Here is an 18,042-nt window from a genome sequence, read left to right on the forward strand (position 1 = left end):
CACATGCTGAAGTCCAGGGGTTCAGACAGCCAGATGACAATAGTTCTGCAATAACTCAGACCTCTAAGGCTGCCTTTTTCCATGTCTTTTCTCTCCACAGCCCTTCTGGGCCAGGTGATGATATACAGTTGGCTTCTCTCCTCGATCCTTCTGAGCAACCCTTAGCTGTTTCTGCGGCGAATGGAAATGTTGACCCCGTGGATGCTGCTGAGCTGACTGCAGCAAGGTATGTACAGAGCCATTGCAGCTGGAGCGGTGGGAAGCAGCTGCAGGCTGCTCGCTGATGTGGACGGGTGGAGGACCACGGTGGTCTGCGCTAGCCAAGAAACTGCTGTCACTCTTCTTGGATGGATGTATGTCTGGTATGGCCAGTTGCTGATGGGTTTGTTGAGTCTGTCTGTAGTCAGTGGAGCATCTGTCAGTGGAAATCTTTACCAGGATTTGGATCTCCCTCTATCAAAACCTTCAAAGGAAGATGCCTTTTACCTTTCCCTGGGATGGAATTACTTTAGCACATAGGAGGGTTATGCCATGTGAAGGTGCAACACCTACCTTATATTTTTTTAGGTGTTTATAATTTTTTTTTTTTTTTTTGATTAGTACAAGGTAACTGATCCTTTGGGCATTTTCTTTAATTTTGAGAAGTTCCTTAATAGTATAATGCCGATTATAAAGCATTCAAATATCTCTTTTGGACGCTGGGCTTTTTGTCTGCTTTTACTTGCACTGAGAAGGGAAAGTTGTTGCTTTATTTGTGCTGGTGGCAGTTGGGTTGTCAGGATTTTTGGGTGTCTTGAGTTTGCCTTAACTGCCAACAGTAGAGGAAGCCTTGTAGGGTGTGTTTACCCTTCAATCATTGTGAATTCAGTGGAGTGTAAACATACACAATATATTTAAGCTAGCATTAAATTGGTTAGCTGAAGTAGTAATAATATGCTATCAAAGGCAGAAAGGAGCTTGTGTGGTTTGCTCAATCCACCTTAAAAGCTGGGTGACTTTGCTGTTTAGCCCATACTTGTCTTCCATCAGTCCCCAAGCGAGTTAGTCGCAAATGCTGGCTGAGTGAATCTGTGAGAAACAAATTTTTTCCTACAATTGGGGTGAGATGATCTAGAGAAGTTTACAACTAGAAGCTAATGATGTGGATTTCTTCCAGTTCTTGTAAGTTTTTACTCAGAGTTGTGTTTCTTTGTTTTTTAACAAATGTAATTGGGTTACTGATGGGTTTTTGTGGATTCTGTTTTTTCTTACTAATGGGTTGTTGGCCGTAGTAGCAAGGCAGTTAGAAAAGAGTGAGCAGTAATTGAGGTGGAGCTATGAGCTGCTTTCTGAATGCGGACAAATGGAAAAAGACTAACACCAAAAGTGCCAGGAAAGATGTATATATGGTCTCTGGACTACAATCTGAAATAGAAGACTCTCTTGCCCTTGAGGTGATAGTTTGCTCTTTGTAGGGAAAAAGGCACAGAAGCTATGATTAAATGTCACCTTAGGAAATATTTAGGAAGAACAGTCGAGTGTTTTAATTTACAAACCTCATGAATTCACACTGTTCACATTCTCATTTGGATCTGGAATTTCAAGTTAATTATATTATACCTTTTCTTTTGTTCTACTTCATAACTTCTGCCTTTAAAATATTTTTATTGTTAATGTCTAAAAGTTAGTCTCGGGGTTCCTTGCTTCATCCTAGTTGCGAGTGCTGGTGCTGAGCTGTATTAGCCCATACAGGGTGGCTGAGCCCAGTAGGGCTGAGGGCACACAGGCTGTTGCAGCAACCACAGGATCTGGCTCTTGTTTCCATATCCTGACCTTGAGGAAGGTGCAAGGATTTTTGCAAGGGTTCAGTGCTAAAAAGTTGCAAACCAGGGATATTCAGCGTGGAAGTAGGTAGTTTTTCAGTTCCTGGAACAAAGGAAAGGGAGAGAAATGTGCTGTGGTCAACTGGAGTGAAGCTGGCTGCAGGTGGTTCTCCTATGTTTGTGGGTTTTAATTTGTTTGTACTCTTTTTTTACTCTTGTCAGAATTGTTTGTTTTTCTTACTCCTTTATTTTGCATCCTTGTTCAGCTTTAGACATAAAAGCCTACCTGTTCTCCTTGCACCTGTCTTTCCCGTCCAGGCTGTTGTTGCTTGCCAGCTTCTCTGTGAGCCTTGCAGAGGTGTTCCTTGGTGTCCCTGTAGCAGAAACACAGCAGCTCCCACGTGTGCCCACCCACAGATGCAGCTGGTCAGCAGAGGAGAGGTTAATATCAATGCAGCTGGGCCCCTGCTTTTAGCTCCTGTGTGAAACTGGCACGGTGCAACTCTATTCCAGCAGTAACAAACACCCGCTGGCTTCCCTGGGGTTTGGTCAGACCTAAACTGATAACAACATGTTAGTAGCAAATGAAAGTAGTACTCTTAAAGTGCATGGGATTACGCTCACAATGAGGATCAGTAACAGCAGGACTGGGCTTTTCTTACCCAAGGGAAGAATTTCAGTGATGTTTGTTGTTTTGTGTCATTGCCTTATCCCTCATCTTGTTTTCCATCTGTGGAGCAGATTCTTGCCTATATAAGTAAGGTGATTGTATTAAAGCCACTGCTTTTTTGGCATGTTATGTAGAAATACTGCACCACTGTTTTTCAATATGACTGCAAAAAAATTCTCTAATGCACACACACGTGATGTCTCTGTGTCACTGCCGACTGTTTATACCTCTCTGCTGTTCCTTTGAAATGTCACCTGGGCTACTGGATGGCATGATGCTCTTCCAGTCTATCTGCAGTAAAGCACAGTTATAAAGTGTTTTTTTCCCCAATATATTTAGTTATTTACTAATAAGTTCCTTTTACTTCCATATATTTCCCCATCAGGGTGTCACAGAATACACGTGGTGTACACTTTGACAGGGAAAAATAATGGTGCATGTAAGGTAGGGGTCAGTTTGTGCTAATGTCTTCCAGATGGCAGTGTGTAATAAGAGATCAGGTTGTCCCTCCATCTGTCCAGTCAAGAAACTGTATCTTTGTTTTGCTTCTTGAGGATGAGTGTCTGCCTCTCTCCTGCCCTGCTGATAACATATTGATCAGGGACAGCATGGTATCATCTGCTCAGTAAGTAGATTTTATTTACTGTATCTACAGAGGAGTGCCCTGAAAAGAATTAGGTAAAAAGTTCACTGGCTGTTCTGCCAAGCATTTTTGTTTAGCAATGAAACTGAAAGGCCAAGTTCACTCTGATTTGCCAGTACACGTTGCACTAGGAGAAATTTTGGCTAGACACATCTTTCTCTTCATGCTGCAGGTGCAGAGCTCTGCAACAGGACTTCTGTTTTACATGAGAAATGTTTGGATTGGAAAGGCAGAGAAGGCAGATCAGTGCCCTGGCTGTACGAGACCACAGCTTAGCTGGGTTCATGGTTAGAGACGTTAAATGTTTCTGAGCAGTGTTTGCCTGTTCCCTGCAACTTGCTGCCTGTCTTGTGGGCAAAAAAACCTCCAAACGCCCAGGAAAAAAGGGCAGCTTGGAAAGCACTTGCTGCATGAGTTGTTTTTAGGGTCAGGCCATAGGTAACAGGCAGGGCAACCCAATCTGGTCCCTTCCACATGCTAAAGAAAGTTGCTCTTGCATTAATCTCCAGCTGAGGTTGCAGAGCTGTAGCACAGCATTTAGTCCAGACCAGACAGAGCTGTCACAGCTCTGGTGTGAACTAGGGAATGAGCTGTTCTGAGCCTGAGTTGGCATTGGAAAACATTGTGTTCCTCTGCGTCAGCCTCTCCCCCAGCTCCTGTTATGCGGAGGGCACGTTAAGCTGTTATAAGGGAATTTGTGATAGGTGATGTTGGATGTACTGAAAGATGTGTTTCTTTATCTGCAGATGGACCTTTCCTGGTTGCATAGTTCACAGCCTGGGGCTCCGTGATGCTCTCAGGGTGTGCTTCTTGGTGTTAGCAGCACGAGCAGGCAGGAATACCCAGCGTTATCTGTATACACAGATGGTCAGAAGGTGACTTTCAAGAATTACTTAGAGATGGAGCTTGAAAAATGTTTGTTTTCTAATCAGCTCAACTCTACACGGTAAAGACTGGCCAATGTATAGTTTATTGTGCACTGAGACTTGGTCCTTTTGGTAGTATCCTTGCTACAACCATTATAAGTGGAAAATAAGTTTAATGGCAAATCTTTTAGTAAGAGCTGTGGAGAGGCAGAGGTTTTAATGTAGCCGCTTTATGTCTGAGCTGATACAAGTACTGTGAGTTGATACCATGAGTTGATACATGTACCTGAGTTGATGTAGGCTTCAGCTGGAGAGTTCAGAGCGGACACAGAGTCTGTGTTCTGGACAGGGTTGCTGTGCTGTGTTACCCTGCCTCAAGTTTGTGCAGTCTGTACCATTTCTGAGCTGTTCTGCTTCTGCCTTGTCCCTTGTGAGCTTATTGTGCCCCCAGCGGGCAGCACCTGTCTGCAGGTAGTACCCATCTGGGGATAGGCAACAACCAGTAGCACTGAGCTGTTGCAATTCTACCTGCAAACAGTACCCAACCATGCCAAAATCATGATGTGACGATATTAGCCTCAGACCTGGTGTGATTAGTCTTGCAATCTGCTTTTCATGGCCTTGCTCAACACTCCTTGGTATTTTGGTCCCCTCATCGGAGTGACAGCAGTGGGGAAAAGCAGTGGAGGCTGCCCGTGGCACCCTGTCCTACAATCCTTCCCACTGCATGCGGGTGGATGCCTCCTGGTGCTTGTGTTGGTGCCAGACTTCACAGAAAATGCAAGTACCAACCGCATTTTTGCTGTGTTCCTTGCACAAGTAAGGCAGCTGACACTTTGCAGGCGTGGTCCTTCTGGGAATCCAGAATTTGATGGTTTAGATGAAGCTTGGAAAGCTGAAGGGAAATTATTTGTGGGTTTTAACACGTATAGATACTAGAGCTCATAAAAGTAAGCCCTGTGCTTTGTGAAGGCCAGGGAGCAGAGCTCTTCTAAAAACGCCTGTATTTTGATAGCTAGTTTTGCTTTGCAGAGAGTGTTGGAATGACATTAATCAAAGTTTATCTCTGAAAATCGTTTCATTTTATGTGGAAGGACTTGAAGGGGGAAGCTGAAAGGCTGCAGATGGGCAGGGGGGCCTGTGGAAGGGTGTGGGTGAGGGGGAACAGGTGCTACTATAAGCAATTAACTGCGAGCATTTTATGTGTGCAGAACATAAGGTCCATAATTTTATGTGTGTTTGGTATTCTTGCTTGGCTGGGCCCTCTTGTGAATTGTTTGGGTTTTGCAATTCTTTGTTTACTCTCCAAACAGATGTTCAGCATTCGCTTTATTTTTAGCAGTTTACTTTTTGCTTTAAAATCTTACTTTCTCTAATCTTCATGTGACCCTATATAGTCACATCGCCTTTGTATATATTTGATACTATTACTATATTAGGACAAAGACATTTTTAGCGAAGGAAAAAGTCCTTTGCATGAAAAAGGAAACAGCTTGCTTTTAAATTTTTATTTATTTATTTATTTTCACTTGATGTGACTGAAAATTTAGAAAGTTTATGTCAGTGTCAGACCAGTTTAGACAAACTGGGGGAAGGGAAGGAAGGAAGAAAGGAAGGAAGCAGTGCGTAAAGCAGAGATAATTTCTTAGGAGAAATAACTGAGTAGTTATCCCATATGGCACAAAGCAACTCCATGGATATCAGCTAATCAAGGTAAACCACTCAGAAAGAGCTTTTGTGATCTTAGGTTAGTGGATAAACACTTTGGGAGATAACTGTTCTCGCGCTCATGTGTATGATAACTAAAGTTAGGGCTGTGATTTATGTTTGTCCTCTGTTTGTATACATGTTTCTAAAGAAAGGAACAATCTGTCCCTGAACTTCACCAACTCATTCAGTAACAATTTAATCTACCTTCTACAATTACAGTATAATTACTGGGGGGGAGGGGAGAGGAAATTTTAAAAGGAATGGCTAAGAGAGCTGTTTATATTTAGTTCAGGAAACCTAAAAGAAACTTCTCAGCCAAGGCCTAAGTTCCACCAACATTTCCTTAAGCGTTTGTGTCTGGATCTCTGGAAGCAGGAGCTGGCACGAGGGGAGGCTGGTGTGTGTGGCTGCTACCCCAGGACATCAGAGGTGCCCTGGAAAGGACAACGTGGCCTGACAAGACCCTGTGCTGCTCCTGCTTTGAGACATGAAGTCATGGGTTATTTAGTTGCTTTTCTGTCATTAGTTTAATGAGTGTGGCCAAGAGCAGGGACAGTAGTGTGGTTACCAGTGTGCTTTAAGTGAGGGACAATGCAAGTGAGCCTCTTGTGGGTGATCTTTTGGATACATGGGAGATTTACACCTGTAAAAATCATGAGAAAGCTCAGGAGAAAAGTGTTTTATTTGTGCTGCTGTCAAAAGCTCTTTTTCTAATTTGGGTTTTGCTTAAGAAAACAGAAAGTTAATGGAGATGTAACAGGTGTGTTCTACCTTGAGGAGAGGGAAGGGCAGGACTGCCCTCCCCTCAATGCCAGGGATTTGGGCAGATGGGGGCGTTCCTCCTGTACTCTGCTCCGTGTCTGTGCAAGCACTCCTCTTCTGCAGGGGCCAGGAGCAGGCGTGCCTCCTCGTAGTGCCCCACAGTGCCTTCCCTTGCTATGAAGAAACTCAGTCTTTCCAATCTGTATTTACATGCTCTGGAAATCATTACATGACTGTCGTGCTTCTGAGCTGGGTCTTGCGGGGCTTTGCCAAGCAGAGGGACTTGTAGGAATTAACAAATACAGCAGTATTACAGTCCTGTAATCTTAACATTCATGTCATGAGTTCAGGGATTATTGTGCTTTTAGCTTTACAGCATAGAGAGAGCTTTTAAAGTAAGAGAATTTTTCAGTCCCGGATTTTAGTTTTTTTCTAAAACACAAGTCACTTAATTGAATGTTTGTATTGTACACTGAGGAGAAAGGGCTGTGTGAGAACTACAAAGTAGTCATTAGTCATTAATTTATCTTACTAATTTCATATACAGTTAAATTCCTCTGGCAGTTAATGTTATGGTCTATAAGAGCTGTCAAAACTTTGCAATATTACTGGTTACATGGTCATCTGAGAAATTAAGTGAAATAGGGTTTGTAGGAAGAAGTAATTTGTGGGAGGTGGAAGAGAGAAGGAATTGGGGGGGGTTTGGTGTGCTCCTTAGAGCTCCTTAGTTTGGGTCCAGCCAAAGTTCTGTCTTTTAAGAAGACTTCAATAAAGCTTCATGGACACTTCTGAAATTTGTCAGCTTATTTTTTGATAACTGTTTTGCAGCACTTCCAAGCCTGATAGCTGCAAAGAAGTTGATTACCTCGTTTCTGAGGATGTACCTTTGGCTGCGGCCCCTGGTGATGGTGTAGAACTGCCTGCTCAAGAAACTGAAGGTTTCACAAGGGAAAAAAAGAGGTATTGTGCAATGTTATTTCATGCATTACAATACGTTTCCATGTCTATGCATCCTTTGCTTAAGAAAATATAACGTGTGAAACAGGCTGAATGGCTTTAACAGGTGTTCTAAGTTATATAGTTTGTTGCTGGATTTTGAAACCAAATAGTAGACTATCGAGACCTGCTAACTTCAGTATATTTACTCCAAAAGACCAGAAGAGGGAGCTTGGACTACACTGGTGATTACTATGCTGATCTTCCTACTATTTTTAAATTAGTAAGTTTTTAGGGGTTTTTCCAAATGTTTTCCTTTCTTGAAGTTCAGGTTTGGGATTTGGTTTTGGGTTTTTGGGGGGGGTGGGGGGTGGGGAGTGTTTGTGAACCTGTGCAAAATCAGGTCATATTCAGGAGGACTGTTCTACTCATTCTGCTTCAGATGCTCCCGTCATCTTCCTCACACTACTGGTTTGCATTGTAGTTGTCAGTACTAAAGGAAGAAGTTCAGCTTGGTTTTGCTCTTGCTGAAGAAAGGTTGAATTATCGTGATTTCAAAGTTAAATGTTTCTCTCCTTCAGATTTGCACTGATTGGTGCCATAGTGTTTGATAGATGGCCTAGGGCATTTTTGCTTGGAAAACCCCCAAGTGTGCGTCCTCCCATCTCAGATATAGTTAAGACAAGACATGTGCTTAGATATTCATGACAGAGCTTCAGATGACGCCTGCCTTGTGGGTGATTAACCAGTATGCTTTTGTGGCTCAGCAATAAAGGCATGCCCTTATTGTGACATCTATTAATGGAAAAGGTCACAGCACAGCTGAGAATATTAAATGGCCATTCTCTGGAGAATAGCGTTCTCCACCCCACAAATACAGACTGGTAGCTTGTGGTAAGTACGATACAAGACAGGAGACACCATGGGAAATACAGTTATTCCATTAAAGCTCTGTTCAGAAATGTCAAAAGATGCTGATGTCAGCAGGAGGATGCTCTGAATCACAGATGAAAACGTACACAATAGACATGTTCTGCTGTGGAACAGTCAATGAATAGCTATCAGCAAATGCTCTTCAAAAAAACCATCCACAGTATAATATCTAGGAAACATATTGGTTAACTCTTTGTACTAAAGTTTTGATGATTTTGATCAGAAAATGGTGTCCTCAACTCTAGTGTATGTGCTTGCTGTAAGGCCAAGTCTTCTGTGTAATCCTCCTCCATGATACTGTACTGGACCCACACTTTTTCACTTGTGTATAGTTGGTAGGAAACAGAAGTGCTCGAAGGTCTGTTTTGCACCAGTATGCTAGTTCTGTAATCTGGAGTTTTCTGAATGAAGGGTAGATACCATGGTCATTCCCTAAAAATGGACAGAAATGGTCAGGTGAGGTTCTAAGTTAGAAAATATTCACCCCAAGATGTTGGCTCTTTCCAGAGAATCATCAAAAATTGTTTGAGCTTTATGGATGCCCTGGACTGATTTTCACATTCTGTGAGTGCTTTAGTGTAGTCACAGATGACTCTTGTTTACAAATCCAAATTGAAACCACCAAAACAGATGGTGATTTTTTTTTTTCCCTTTTCACTAGAATTCAGCATCAAAGAGAGGAGAAACAATTTTAGAACTCTGCAGACAAGCAGAGCTGCTGTGCTCACGTATTTAGATTGGCTTGTGCCTCTGAAGTTTGTTTGGGTTTGATAATGATGTAGTGTGTTTAATAATGTAGATGTCTATGTGTGCGTAAGAATCTCTTGAGTAAGGTAAACAATGGTGTAATTAAGTAATATTAGTAGAACTGCTTAGCGCAGAATCAAAATCCAGCCTAGGATGTCAGTAACCAAAATGAACACTGGCAAGCATCCTCGTTATACCTCGAGAATAGCAGTCTTATCACCCACAGCCTTCGTTCTCTACAGCTGAACTTGCGTGTTTGTTCTTTTTGTAATATGAACACAGACTTTCACAGATCTTAATGGAAATTAAGATGCATACAGAGGTGAGAATTAGAGATATCTGTGCGATGAAAGGTAATTCTTGCATCCTCTTGAAAAGCAAATATATTACTGTTGAAATAGCCCTTTGCTGTTATAAACAGCCCCTTACGTAAATACTTCTTGGACTATCTTGCATTTTTATGTGATTCATGTGTATCAAGTCAAATCAGCCGTGGAAAATAATAGCATGCAAATTGAGTTATGTTTCAGTTTGTCACATTTATGGCAACTACCTGGATGGCAAGGTGCTAAACTTCTGCAAATGATGTGCCACTGCACAGTTTTCTGCAAAATGGATCCTTGAGGCATTTCAGTCTCCTCTGTGATTATGATGGTCACATTATGAACTGTGTTACAGACACTTCATAATCTGGGAGAAGTGCTGAGATATTGCTAGTGAGTGTAACTTGTCCTTTATGGAAGCCCTACGGGTAGAGCTGGAAAGGCTCTGAAGAGCTGATCCATCCCTTTGATAGTCCTATGAGGAAGAGAGATGGGTATAATGCGTTCTGTGGAGCAAAAAGCAAATGCGGTCTTTGTGCATGTTCTCACCTGTAGCCTCACTACCGGCTTTGAAAGCCACACCTGTGAAGTTACATGTGGCTGGTGTGATTGGAGAGGTGTATCCTCCTTGTTGTCAGATACAGGGTCAGTTTTCTTTCAGAAGCTAAACCAGAATGGAGTCGGATCATTTTGAGAGACTCTGGATGGATAGTGAACTTCTACTGCTCTCTGAATCCCTGAAATTAAATACACATCTCTGTATTACCTAATTTTCTTGAGATGAGCCTGGAACCAATAGGAAGGATAGCAACAAATCTTTCTATCCAAAAGCAAAAAGTTACAACAGGCTTTACAGAAAGCTCCACATACTGTGGTGTTGGTTTCCAAAAGGTGGTTTCATAACACTTCCCTGGGAGGAAGCAAAGATGAATTATTGGTGTCACACAGAAAAACAGGATAAGCTTTATGACTTCTGGGTTTTACTTGCTCGATCACGTGTTGAAAACAAGTTTTTTCCTTTTGCCCATCTTTGAAGAAACTTGGTGTAAAACTAAGTAAATAAAAATCAATGCATTGCCTTCATTTATGACCAATACTGATAATCCTAGCCTGAGTTGCTTTTAATGATGTAATCAAAACCAAGAAGGGATTAAATGGGATTGAAAAACACAAGGCTCTTTTCCTTGAATGAATTTAATCCTTTTGAAAGATTGAGGTTTTTTGATTTTTTTTTTTTTTTTTTTTTTGTAGGAAGCAGGGTGTGAGACATTATCTTTTTACGTGTATTATATAAACTGGGTAGTAGTATACCTCTAATGTGTGTCAGGTGCACAAGTGAAGTGATGTCTTTTTATAATAGCAACAGAATGAAGGCATTGCAGTGAAGTTGCTTAGGTCCTGGAAACTAAAACCCAAAATCTACCTGGACTTGTGAAAGCATTTGACACTGTCCTGCATGACATCCTTGTCTAAATTGGAGAGACATGGATTTGAGGGATGGAGCACATGGTGGATAAGGACTCGGCTGGATGGTCACACTCCAAGAGTTGGGGTCAACAGCTCGATGTCCAAGAGGACACCAGTGATGAGTGCTGTTCCTCAGAGGTGGGTGTTGGGACCAGCGGTGTTGGTGACATGGACAGTGCAATCGAGGCACCCTCAGCAAGTTCACCAACGACACAGAGCTGTGTGGTGCGGTGACATGCTGGAGGGAAGGGATGTGCCATCCAGAGGGACCTGGACAGGCTGGAGAGGTGGGACGTGCAAACCTCATGGAGTTCAACAAAGCCAAGGGCAAGGTCCTGCCCATGGGTCGGGGCAATCCCAAGCACAAATCCAGGCTGGGCGAGGAGTGAATGGAGAGCAGCCCCAAGGAGAAGGACTTGGGGGTATCAGTGGATGGAAAACTGACTGTGAGCCAGCAACGTGCGCTGGCAGCCCAGAAAGCCAACCGTGTGCTGGGCTGCATCCAGAGCAGTGTGGGCAGCAGGGCGAGGGAGGGGGTTCTCCCCCTCTGCTCTGCTCTCATGAGACCCCCCTGCAGTGCTGTGTCCAGCTCTGGGGGCACCAACATCAGAAGGACACAGACTTGCTCGAGCGGGGCCAGAGGAGGCCACGAAGATGCTCATGGGGCTGGAGCAGCTCCCCTGTGAGGACAGGCTGAGAGAGTTGGGGGTGTTCAGCTGGAGAAGAGAAGGCTCCGGGGAAACCTTAGAGTGGCCTTCCAGGACTGAAAGGGGCTACAGGAAAGGGGGGAGGGACTCTTGATCAGGGGTGTAGGGATGGGACGAGGAGTCACAGTTTTAAACTGACAGAGGGCAGATTTAAATTAGATGTAAGGAAGAAATTCTTCCCTGTGAGGGTGGTGAGGCCCTGGCACAGGTTGCCCAGAGAAGCTGTGGCTGCCCCCTCCCTGGAAGGGTTCAAGGCCAGGTTGGACGGGGCTTTGGGCAACCTGGGCTAGTGGAAGGTGGCCCTGGCCTTGTCAAGGGGGTGGGACTGGATGGTCTTTAAGGTCCCTTCCAACTCAAACCATTCTATGATTCTGTGATTCTTCTTGAGGCTTTGTGGCCAATCCCCCCAAAACCATTCACCGTCTTCTGAAGCACAATAGATACCTTGCATGTAAACAGCCAGTCTGTAACAAATGGATGGGAATGAGCCACAGTCCTGCTCTTCCTTCATTTTCTCCATTCCAGGTTTTTAAAAGAGACTGTGTCTCCTGAGTGATGTGTTCAGAACTGCTCAGCCCCATGCAGGAGGATGCTTTGTATTGCTCACTGTAGATCTCTTCAGTCTATTACTGAGTAATAGCATCAAGTCCTGGGATGTCTGCTGTTTTTCAAGCCAGAAATGTTGTGGACTAAGTGCATTTTCTCATAGCTCATTGTGGGACTGGTATGGTGGGGTCCCCAGACCAGGGACTAGATCCTGAAGGCTTCTCTGGGTGAACCCATGATTCGGGGGGGGGGGGAAACGACAGTCCTGTGTGTGCTGGGCAGGGTGCCTGGGGACCCGCATGTTGAGTGCTGGGAGAGTACAGCTTCCATAAAGCAGTACTAATTCAACAAATAGCTTCCAGTAACTGCATTTTTAAAAGGCAAAATGCTTGACGGAAGTGGGGAATGTCGCTGGTTTTCTAACCATGTCTTTGTTCAGAATTTGGTCTCTCTGGGGTGCGTTCTGTCTGCATGTTTATGCTCAAAGAGAGCAATTATTTATGTGTGTTGTAAAGCTTCTCTCTGTATGCGGCAGTGGACAAAAGGGCTACGGTAGCCCTCTGTTTGATTGTTATTACTGTGCATTTTACAGGTTCCCTCAGGCGATATATGGTAATTTCCTTGCTGCTAGAACAGGTTCAGCAGCATCGAAATGAATATGTCATTACACTAATTAATCCATCCACAAGGAATTTTAGAATGGCATTAATCATCTTGCATCCACCTTACGAAACTGGCAGTACAGATTCGAGATGGAGATTATACACCTGGCTGGGGTTGCTGTGCCCTGCCACTGTGGCACCCATGGTGACAGCTCCCAGGGCACCAGAGGAGCCTGGTGCTGCCAGGAAGGGAGTGGACTTGCAGGGCATCACCTCTTGTCCTGGAACAGGTAATGCATGGGTTTAAACTATGGAGTCGGGTGTATTTTGTATTTCTCAATAATCAATGTTATGCTTAAATACGGCCTGTGCTTCTGGGGCACTCTACCTCTAATATTAAATTTTTTAAAAACAAAAGCAAAAAGAAACCTCTGAAAAATACTGAAAATACTTCAAACCAATTTTCTGTTAACTCTTTCAAAATCAACTTGAAGCTGTCAGCTAACTTCTTTAAGACGTTACCTAGTCGTCATTTGACCACCCATCGTTGGCTGTCACAGCAAAGACTTGCACCAGTCGGGAATACTATTCTTGTGTGATTTCTTCATCCTGCATTTTCATAACCAAATTCTTCCCTGAGGGCAAGAGACCTTTGGATTCTGCCTCCTGAAATCTCCTGCAACAAGATGCCCTGGAGAGTATTATTTGCGCTGATCTTGTCAGTTGGGGGCAGGTGCATGAAAACCCTTAAAAATGTCAGTCCCCTCCTGGTGTTACACAGCTCCTTTCCGAACAAGCTTGGCTCCAGCTGTCTTAGGGATCTTACACCTCAGGTTGTTTAAAGGCTTAGAAAGAAGCATGGAAGCAAGAAAAGATCCCATGGTCTCTGACAGTGGTTTTGAAACTCCAGTGCACTGAAATGACAACAGAACTTTGGGCATTTCGCTCATGGACGTGGTCTGCAGAGGCATATTCAGCAGTAAAATAAACTCCCTCCTTTGGTGTGGTTATGCTTGTGGTCCCAGTCTGAAGGCTGGGCCAGAAATTTGGAAAATGGGTTTAAAGTTTTGTTTGTGATTCAGTGAATTCAGGCCTGCTTGATACCAGTAGTGTCATGATACAAATGGAACCCAAAATTGAAGTATCTGTGCCTCAGCAGGAGGGGAAAGCAAAGGAGCAAATGACAGGCCAGAGCCTGCACAAAATGATGCGGTGAAGAGCTTTCCACAGGGCTTTGGCTGCCCTTGAGCTGTAACTTGTGTCTCCTCTGTAGATCTGCATGGTAGACAGACCCCCTTGTTCCTTCAGTGAAATCTGTGCACAGCCACCATGGAGGCTTCCACACTTGAGGGTGTGCTCAGCTCTCGGGAACCTAATCTCCCTGTTTGTACGGCTTCTTAATTTCATAAAACGCTTTTGTACACGAAATCTTCTGGTGTGTTTAGTTCTCACGTTACTGATTGTAATTCACTGCCGACCTCTGAAAGACTGTAGTCCCCCTGGCATCCTGAATAGCACCGTGCAGAGGCCCCTTTTGTTATCTTTGCAGTGGGTTTCCCATGCAGGAAATTCCAATAACTAAGCAGGCATCTTGGTTATTCATAACTCTTAATGCCAGTAATCTCACTTGCAATTTAGATTAAGCAGCGACCTTAGCAACCAAACAGCAATCAATGGGGGTGGGGTGCCAGTTATTTATCTATTTTTATTTTTTATTTTTTAGAATCCCATTCAAGTGTTTGTTTCCTGGGAGTCCATCCTGGGTGCATCTTTCCTTGGTCATTCCATCTTTCTTTGACTTGTCAGATGGAAATATTCTGAGTGTGCTCAGGCTTTAAATTCTGAGACAGTGCATTTCTTTTAATGAACTAACAATGTATCAGTGCAAATAAAGCACTCATACCGTGTTAATCTAGATAAGTGGTGGAGCAGACAATGTGTTTATCAAAGTATTTAATCTATGACAACAAGTTAAATCTCTGAAGCTTTACGCCTAGTATCTCTTCATAGTATTTTGTGGTGTATTATTTTATATCGTGGTAACACAGATAGGGCTGTGTTATGCCAGGTACTATACAGAGGCAATTGAATAAATTGCTGTTATTTTTCTTGAAGAGAATATTGAAGAATATCCAACTGATTTAACACTCCCTAATTATTTTACTCCTCAGATTTCATTTGCACTCTCTAGTCATGAATCATTACCCCACACTAAGCCCATTAAAAAAAAAAAAAAAAAAAAAAGAAAAAAGAAACAGCTACAAAAAAGCCAAAAACCAACAAGACTGTGATTTCAATCTAAAGGTCTGTCATTCTTACTTTAGGGCTGAATTTCTGATTTCTCTGTACTGGAATGGGATTAAATTAGGGATAACTGGATCTTTGGAGGATGGTGATGAATGTGCCTTTAAATTGCTAATTATAGACTATAATCCTCTCTTAATTATACTGTGGACATGAACTGCACTAAATGCCTATTTATTAGGCACTGCTAAAGCATAAGTGTTACAATTTATGTTAACGCTTCACTGTTTTTTGCCAGAAAACCAAAATGGGATAAATTTGTTGTGTATTTCAAGTAACTTTTCATACTTACTCTTTCCTTTGTAGCACAAAGTTGCCCTATAAACCTAAGGGGGAGAAGGAAAGAAATATGCTTTTCTTCCACTGCTCTTGCTACCTGATAGCAGCAAGAGGTCATTCCTCTCTTTGACAATTTGCATGGCTCTCCAGGAGGTGGCATTTGCTTAGGTTCTCTCTTTGGGGTATCCTCTTTCAAAATAACTTGAACTTTTCTTCATAGCAACTCACCTGCCATCTGTATAACCACCCTTGGCATCAGTGATGTTTTTTAGAAATGTGCAGCTAATGAAATGCTGAGTTGATGCACTGTTTTCCATCGCTTACATTCAGATGGTATGGATGACCTGAGAGGTATCCACTCATTTTATGGGCACCCTACCTTTGAAGTCATTAGGGCTTAATTTTCACTGCTGCTTGCACTCAACATTAGTAGTGGCTTCATGAATTACTGATGTTGTGCTTAAAGGTGAAAAGTAAAGATTTTTAATTTTAAATGGTGGTCTATTTACATGCAATACTGTGGCTACTCCCTAAAGCAAAAAAAAAAAAAAAAAAATAGAATCACACCTCTGGGGAGGGAGAGATTGAAGGAGTTAGGGCTGCTTTCTGTTCTTAGGTGTGACTTTCGGAAGGATTTGGTTACAGTACCAGTGTTCAGTATTTGCACTGTCCCTATTACACAGCAGTGCAGGAGTGCAGGCAGGGAGCTGGATCGTGGAATGACCTGGCTGGAAAAACAAATGCAAGATCTATGTGGTCTCATCAAGATTCCTTCTGGCCCATCTCTAGGCATAATGTAAGACTAGAATTAACCAGATAAAGTGAAGAACCAAAGTGAAGGATAGCAAATGCCTTATAGTGTTTAACTTCAGCAGCTTGAGGCCTTTTAAGTGACTCTCCTCAAGGCAAGTAGAAATTATAAGACAGATCCTCTCTTGATCACTTAGAGATGGAGGTAAGACTAAGGAGCAAAAATCTGGCTACAGAAGCAAGACAGACTAGTTAAACAACAAAAAAAAGGAAATCCTAGGTGTCCCAAGACTGAAAAAATGCATGGTGAGTAAAGAAGCACAGAAATATGCGTAACATTATCTAGAGCCATGTATTTTTGTGCAGCCTGTAATGAAGAATGCTTGAATTCTTTAAAAGCCTGTAAAACTGCTTACTGTTTAACCTTTAGAAAGATGAACTCCAAACCTTGAGTGCCCACGTGGTTGAAAACAGTCTGCTGTCACCTTCTCTGTAACATAAGGATCAACACTGGTCCTGGGAGACCTCTGTTTCTGGGAAGGACTTAGTAGACAAGCCTGTGCTTAGACGGTGACGTATCAGCAAAGGCTGAGGAGGGCTGGTGCTCCTGGAAGGGTTTTAGAGTACAGGAGTCTCCAGCCTTGGGTGTCCTAGAAAGGCTGTCACCACTGCACTTCAAATGATGTCAATGCATTTATGTGCTAATGTGTTCTCAAAAGTACAGCCAGCCTCCCAGAGGCACTGGTTTGCCTTGCAACTGTGTCTGTACCGAACAGCGTTGGTTTTTTGAGCAGTTTGGTCCTTTTAGTCCTTTAGGAAAGATGTTGCTGTTTCTTAGCAGTCTGATGTTGTGGATGCCCTAGCTATGAGTCCTTTGATACTGGGCAGCCTACAAATAAAGGAGTCCTTGGGGTGAAAACTTCTTCCCAGGCTAAATTCAAGGCTTTAGGATCCAAAGGCAGTATCATCTAAATATAAAAAAAAATATAGTGGGGGAAGGAAATTATTAATCTATCCTTTTTTAACATTTTCCCATTTTTGTTTGTTTGGTTTTTTATGGACAGTACTATTCCTCCAAGCTTTGGCAGCAGCCTTCAGGGTACTAGAGAACCCCCTTTTTGTTACTGGGATGTTTGGTTTTGCTCTGTCTATGCAGTTTGCTTTATATGGTGCTCATTTCTGCACAGTCCCTCAATAATGCATTGCAGCTAGGAGGTATAGCTTAATATTCACCCACTCCTTCCCAAGGGGGATAGATGTGTGAGGGAGGGTTTTCTTTCACTAGGCTGTTTGATGTTTCTGTGTGTGTATGTGTGGTCATGGTTATAACTAGCATAAATGCCTAGCACAATGGACAGTGAAGCCAAGAGCAAAGAAACAGAACATAAATTTCAGTAAATCATAAACCTTATCATAGTCCTGTCCAGCACTGTTTTTCAATGGAAGCCAAAAATTTCAAATTGAGTGCAAGTGACACAAGTCTGAATTTATATATAAACATGAAATGTAATAAGACCAAATAGTTAGGAGCCTGTACAGCATTTTAAACAACTAACCAATAAACATTAAGTCTCAATAAAACATTAATTTAGTATAGCCCAAAATATGGCTCTTGCTTAAATGGATGAAACAGGCAGGAAGAGAAAATGATAAATTTTAAAGGATGGTACGGAATACTTAAACAGCCTTTTCCAGCAGTGGGATCACAATAAGTTGTTATGTGGCTGTTCATCCCTAGGCTGAAATGCCTGGGGCATCTTTAAGTCCTTTAAAACCACAGTGGGATTTTAAAAAAATTCTTTTTCTTTTTGAGCTATATCTGTGTGTTTTTCAGGTTCCAGAGAAGTTCTTACAAAATGTACTTAGAGTGTCAAAACAGTTCTTATATTTTTAAAAGCCAGCACTAAATTTAGTACTAAATTGATGCTTCTTGGCAGGCCCAGAGGATGGATTGGAGCCAGGCAGGAGAGGGAGAGCTCCCCTCTCATCCGAGGT

At 42.7% G+C, this 18,042-nt stretch overlaps 1 protein-coding gene across 8 annotated transcripts in view; it reads left to right on the plus strand.

Annotated features, from left to right (window-relative positions):
- The window catches only part of TACC2 (transforming acidic coiled-coil containing protein 2), a 152,787-nt gene that overhangs the window by 64,366 nt on the left and 70,379 nt on the right, over positions 1-18,042 (plus strand). For all 8 annotated transcript variants that reach the window (XM_074831449.1, XM_074831448.1, XM_074831447.1 and 5 more), the window contains 2 exons: positions 101-226; positions 7,282-7,413. In XM_074831449.1, the coding sequence (XP_074687550.1) occupies positions 101-226; positions 7,282-7,413 (258 nt within the window). The remainder of the gene's footprint in view (positions 1-100; positions 227-7,281; positions 7,414-18,042) is intronic.

This window comes from Strix aluco, chromosome 7 (genome assembly GCF_031877795.1).
Source record: "Strix aluco isolate bStrAlu1 chromosome 7, bStrAlu1.hap1, whole genome shotgun sequence".
Lineage (NCBI taxonomy): Eukaryota > Metazoa > Chordata > Aves > Strigiformes > Strigidae > Strix > Strix aluco.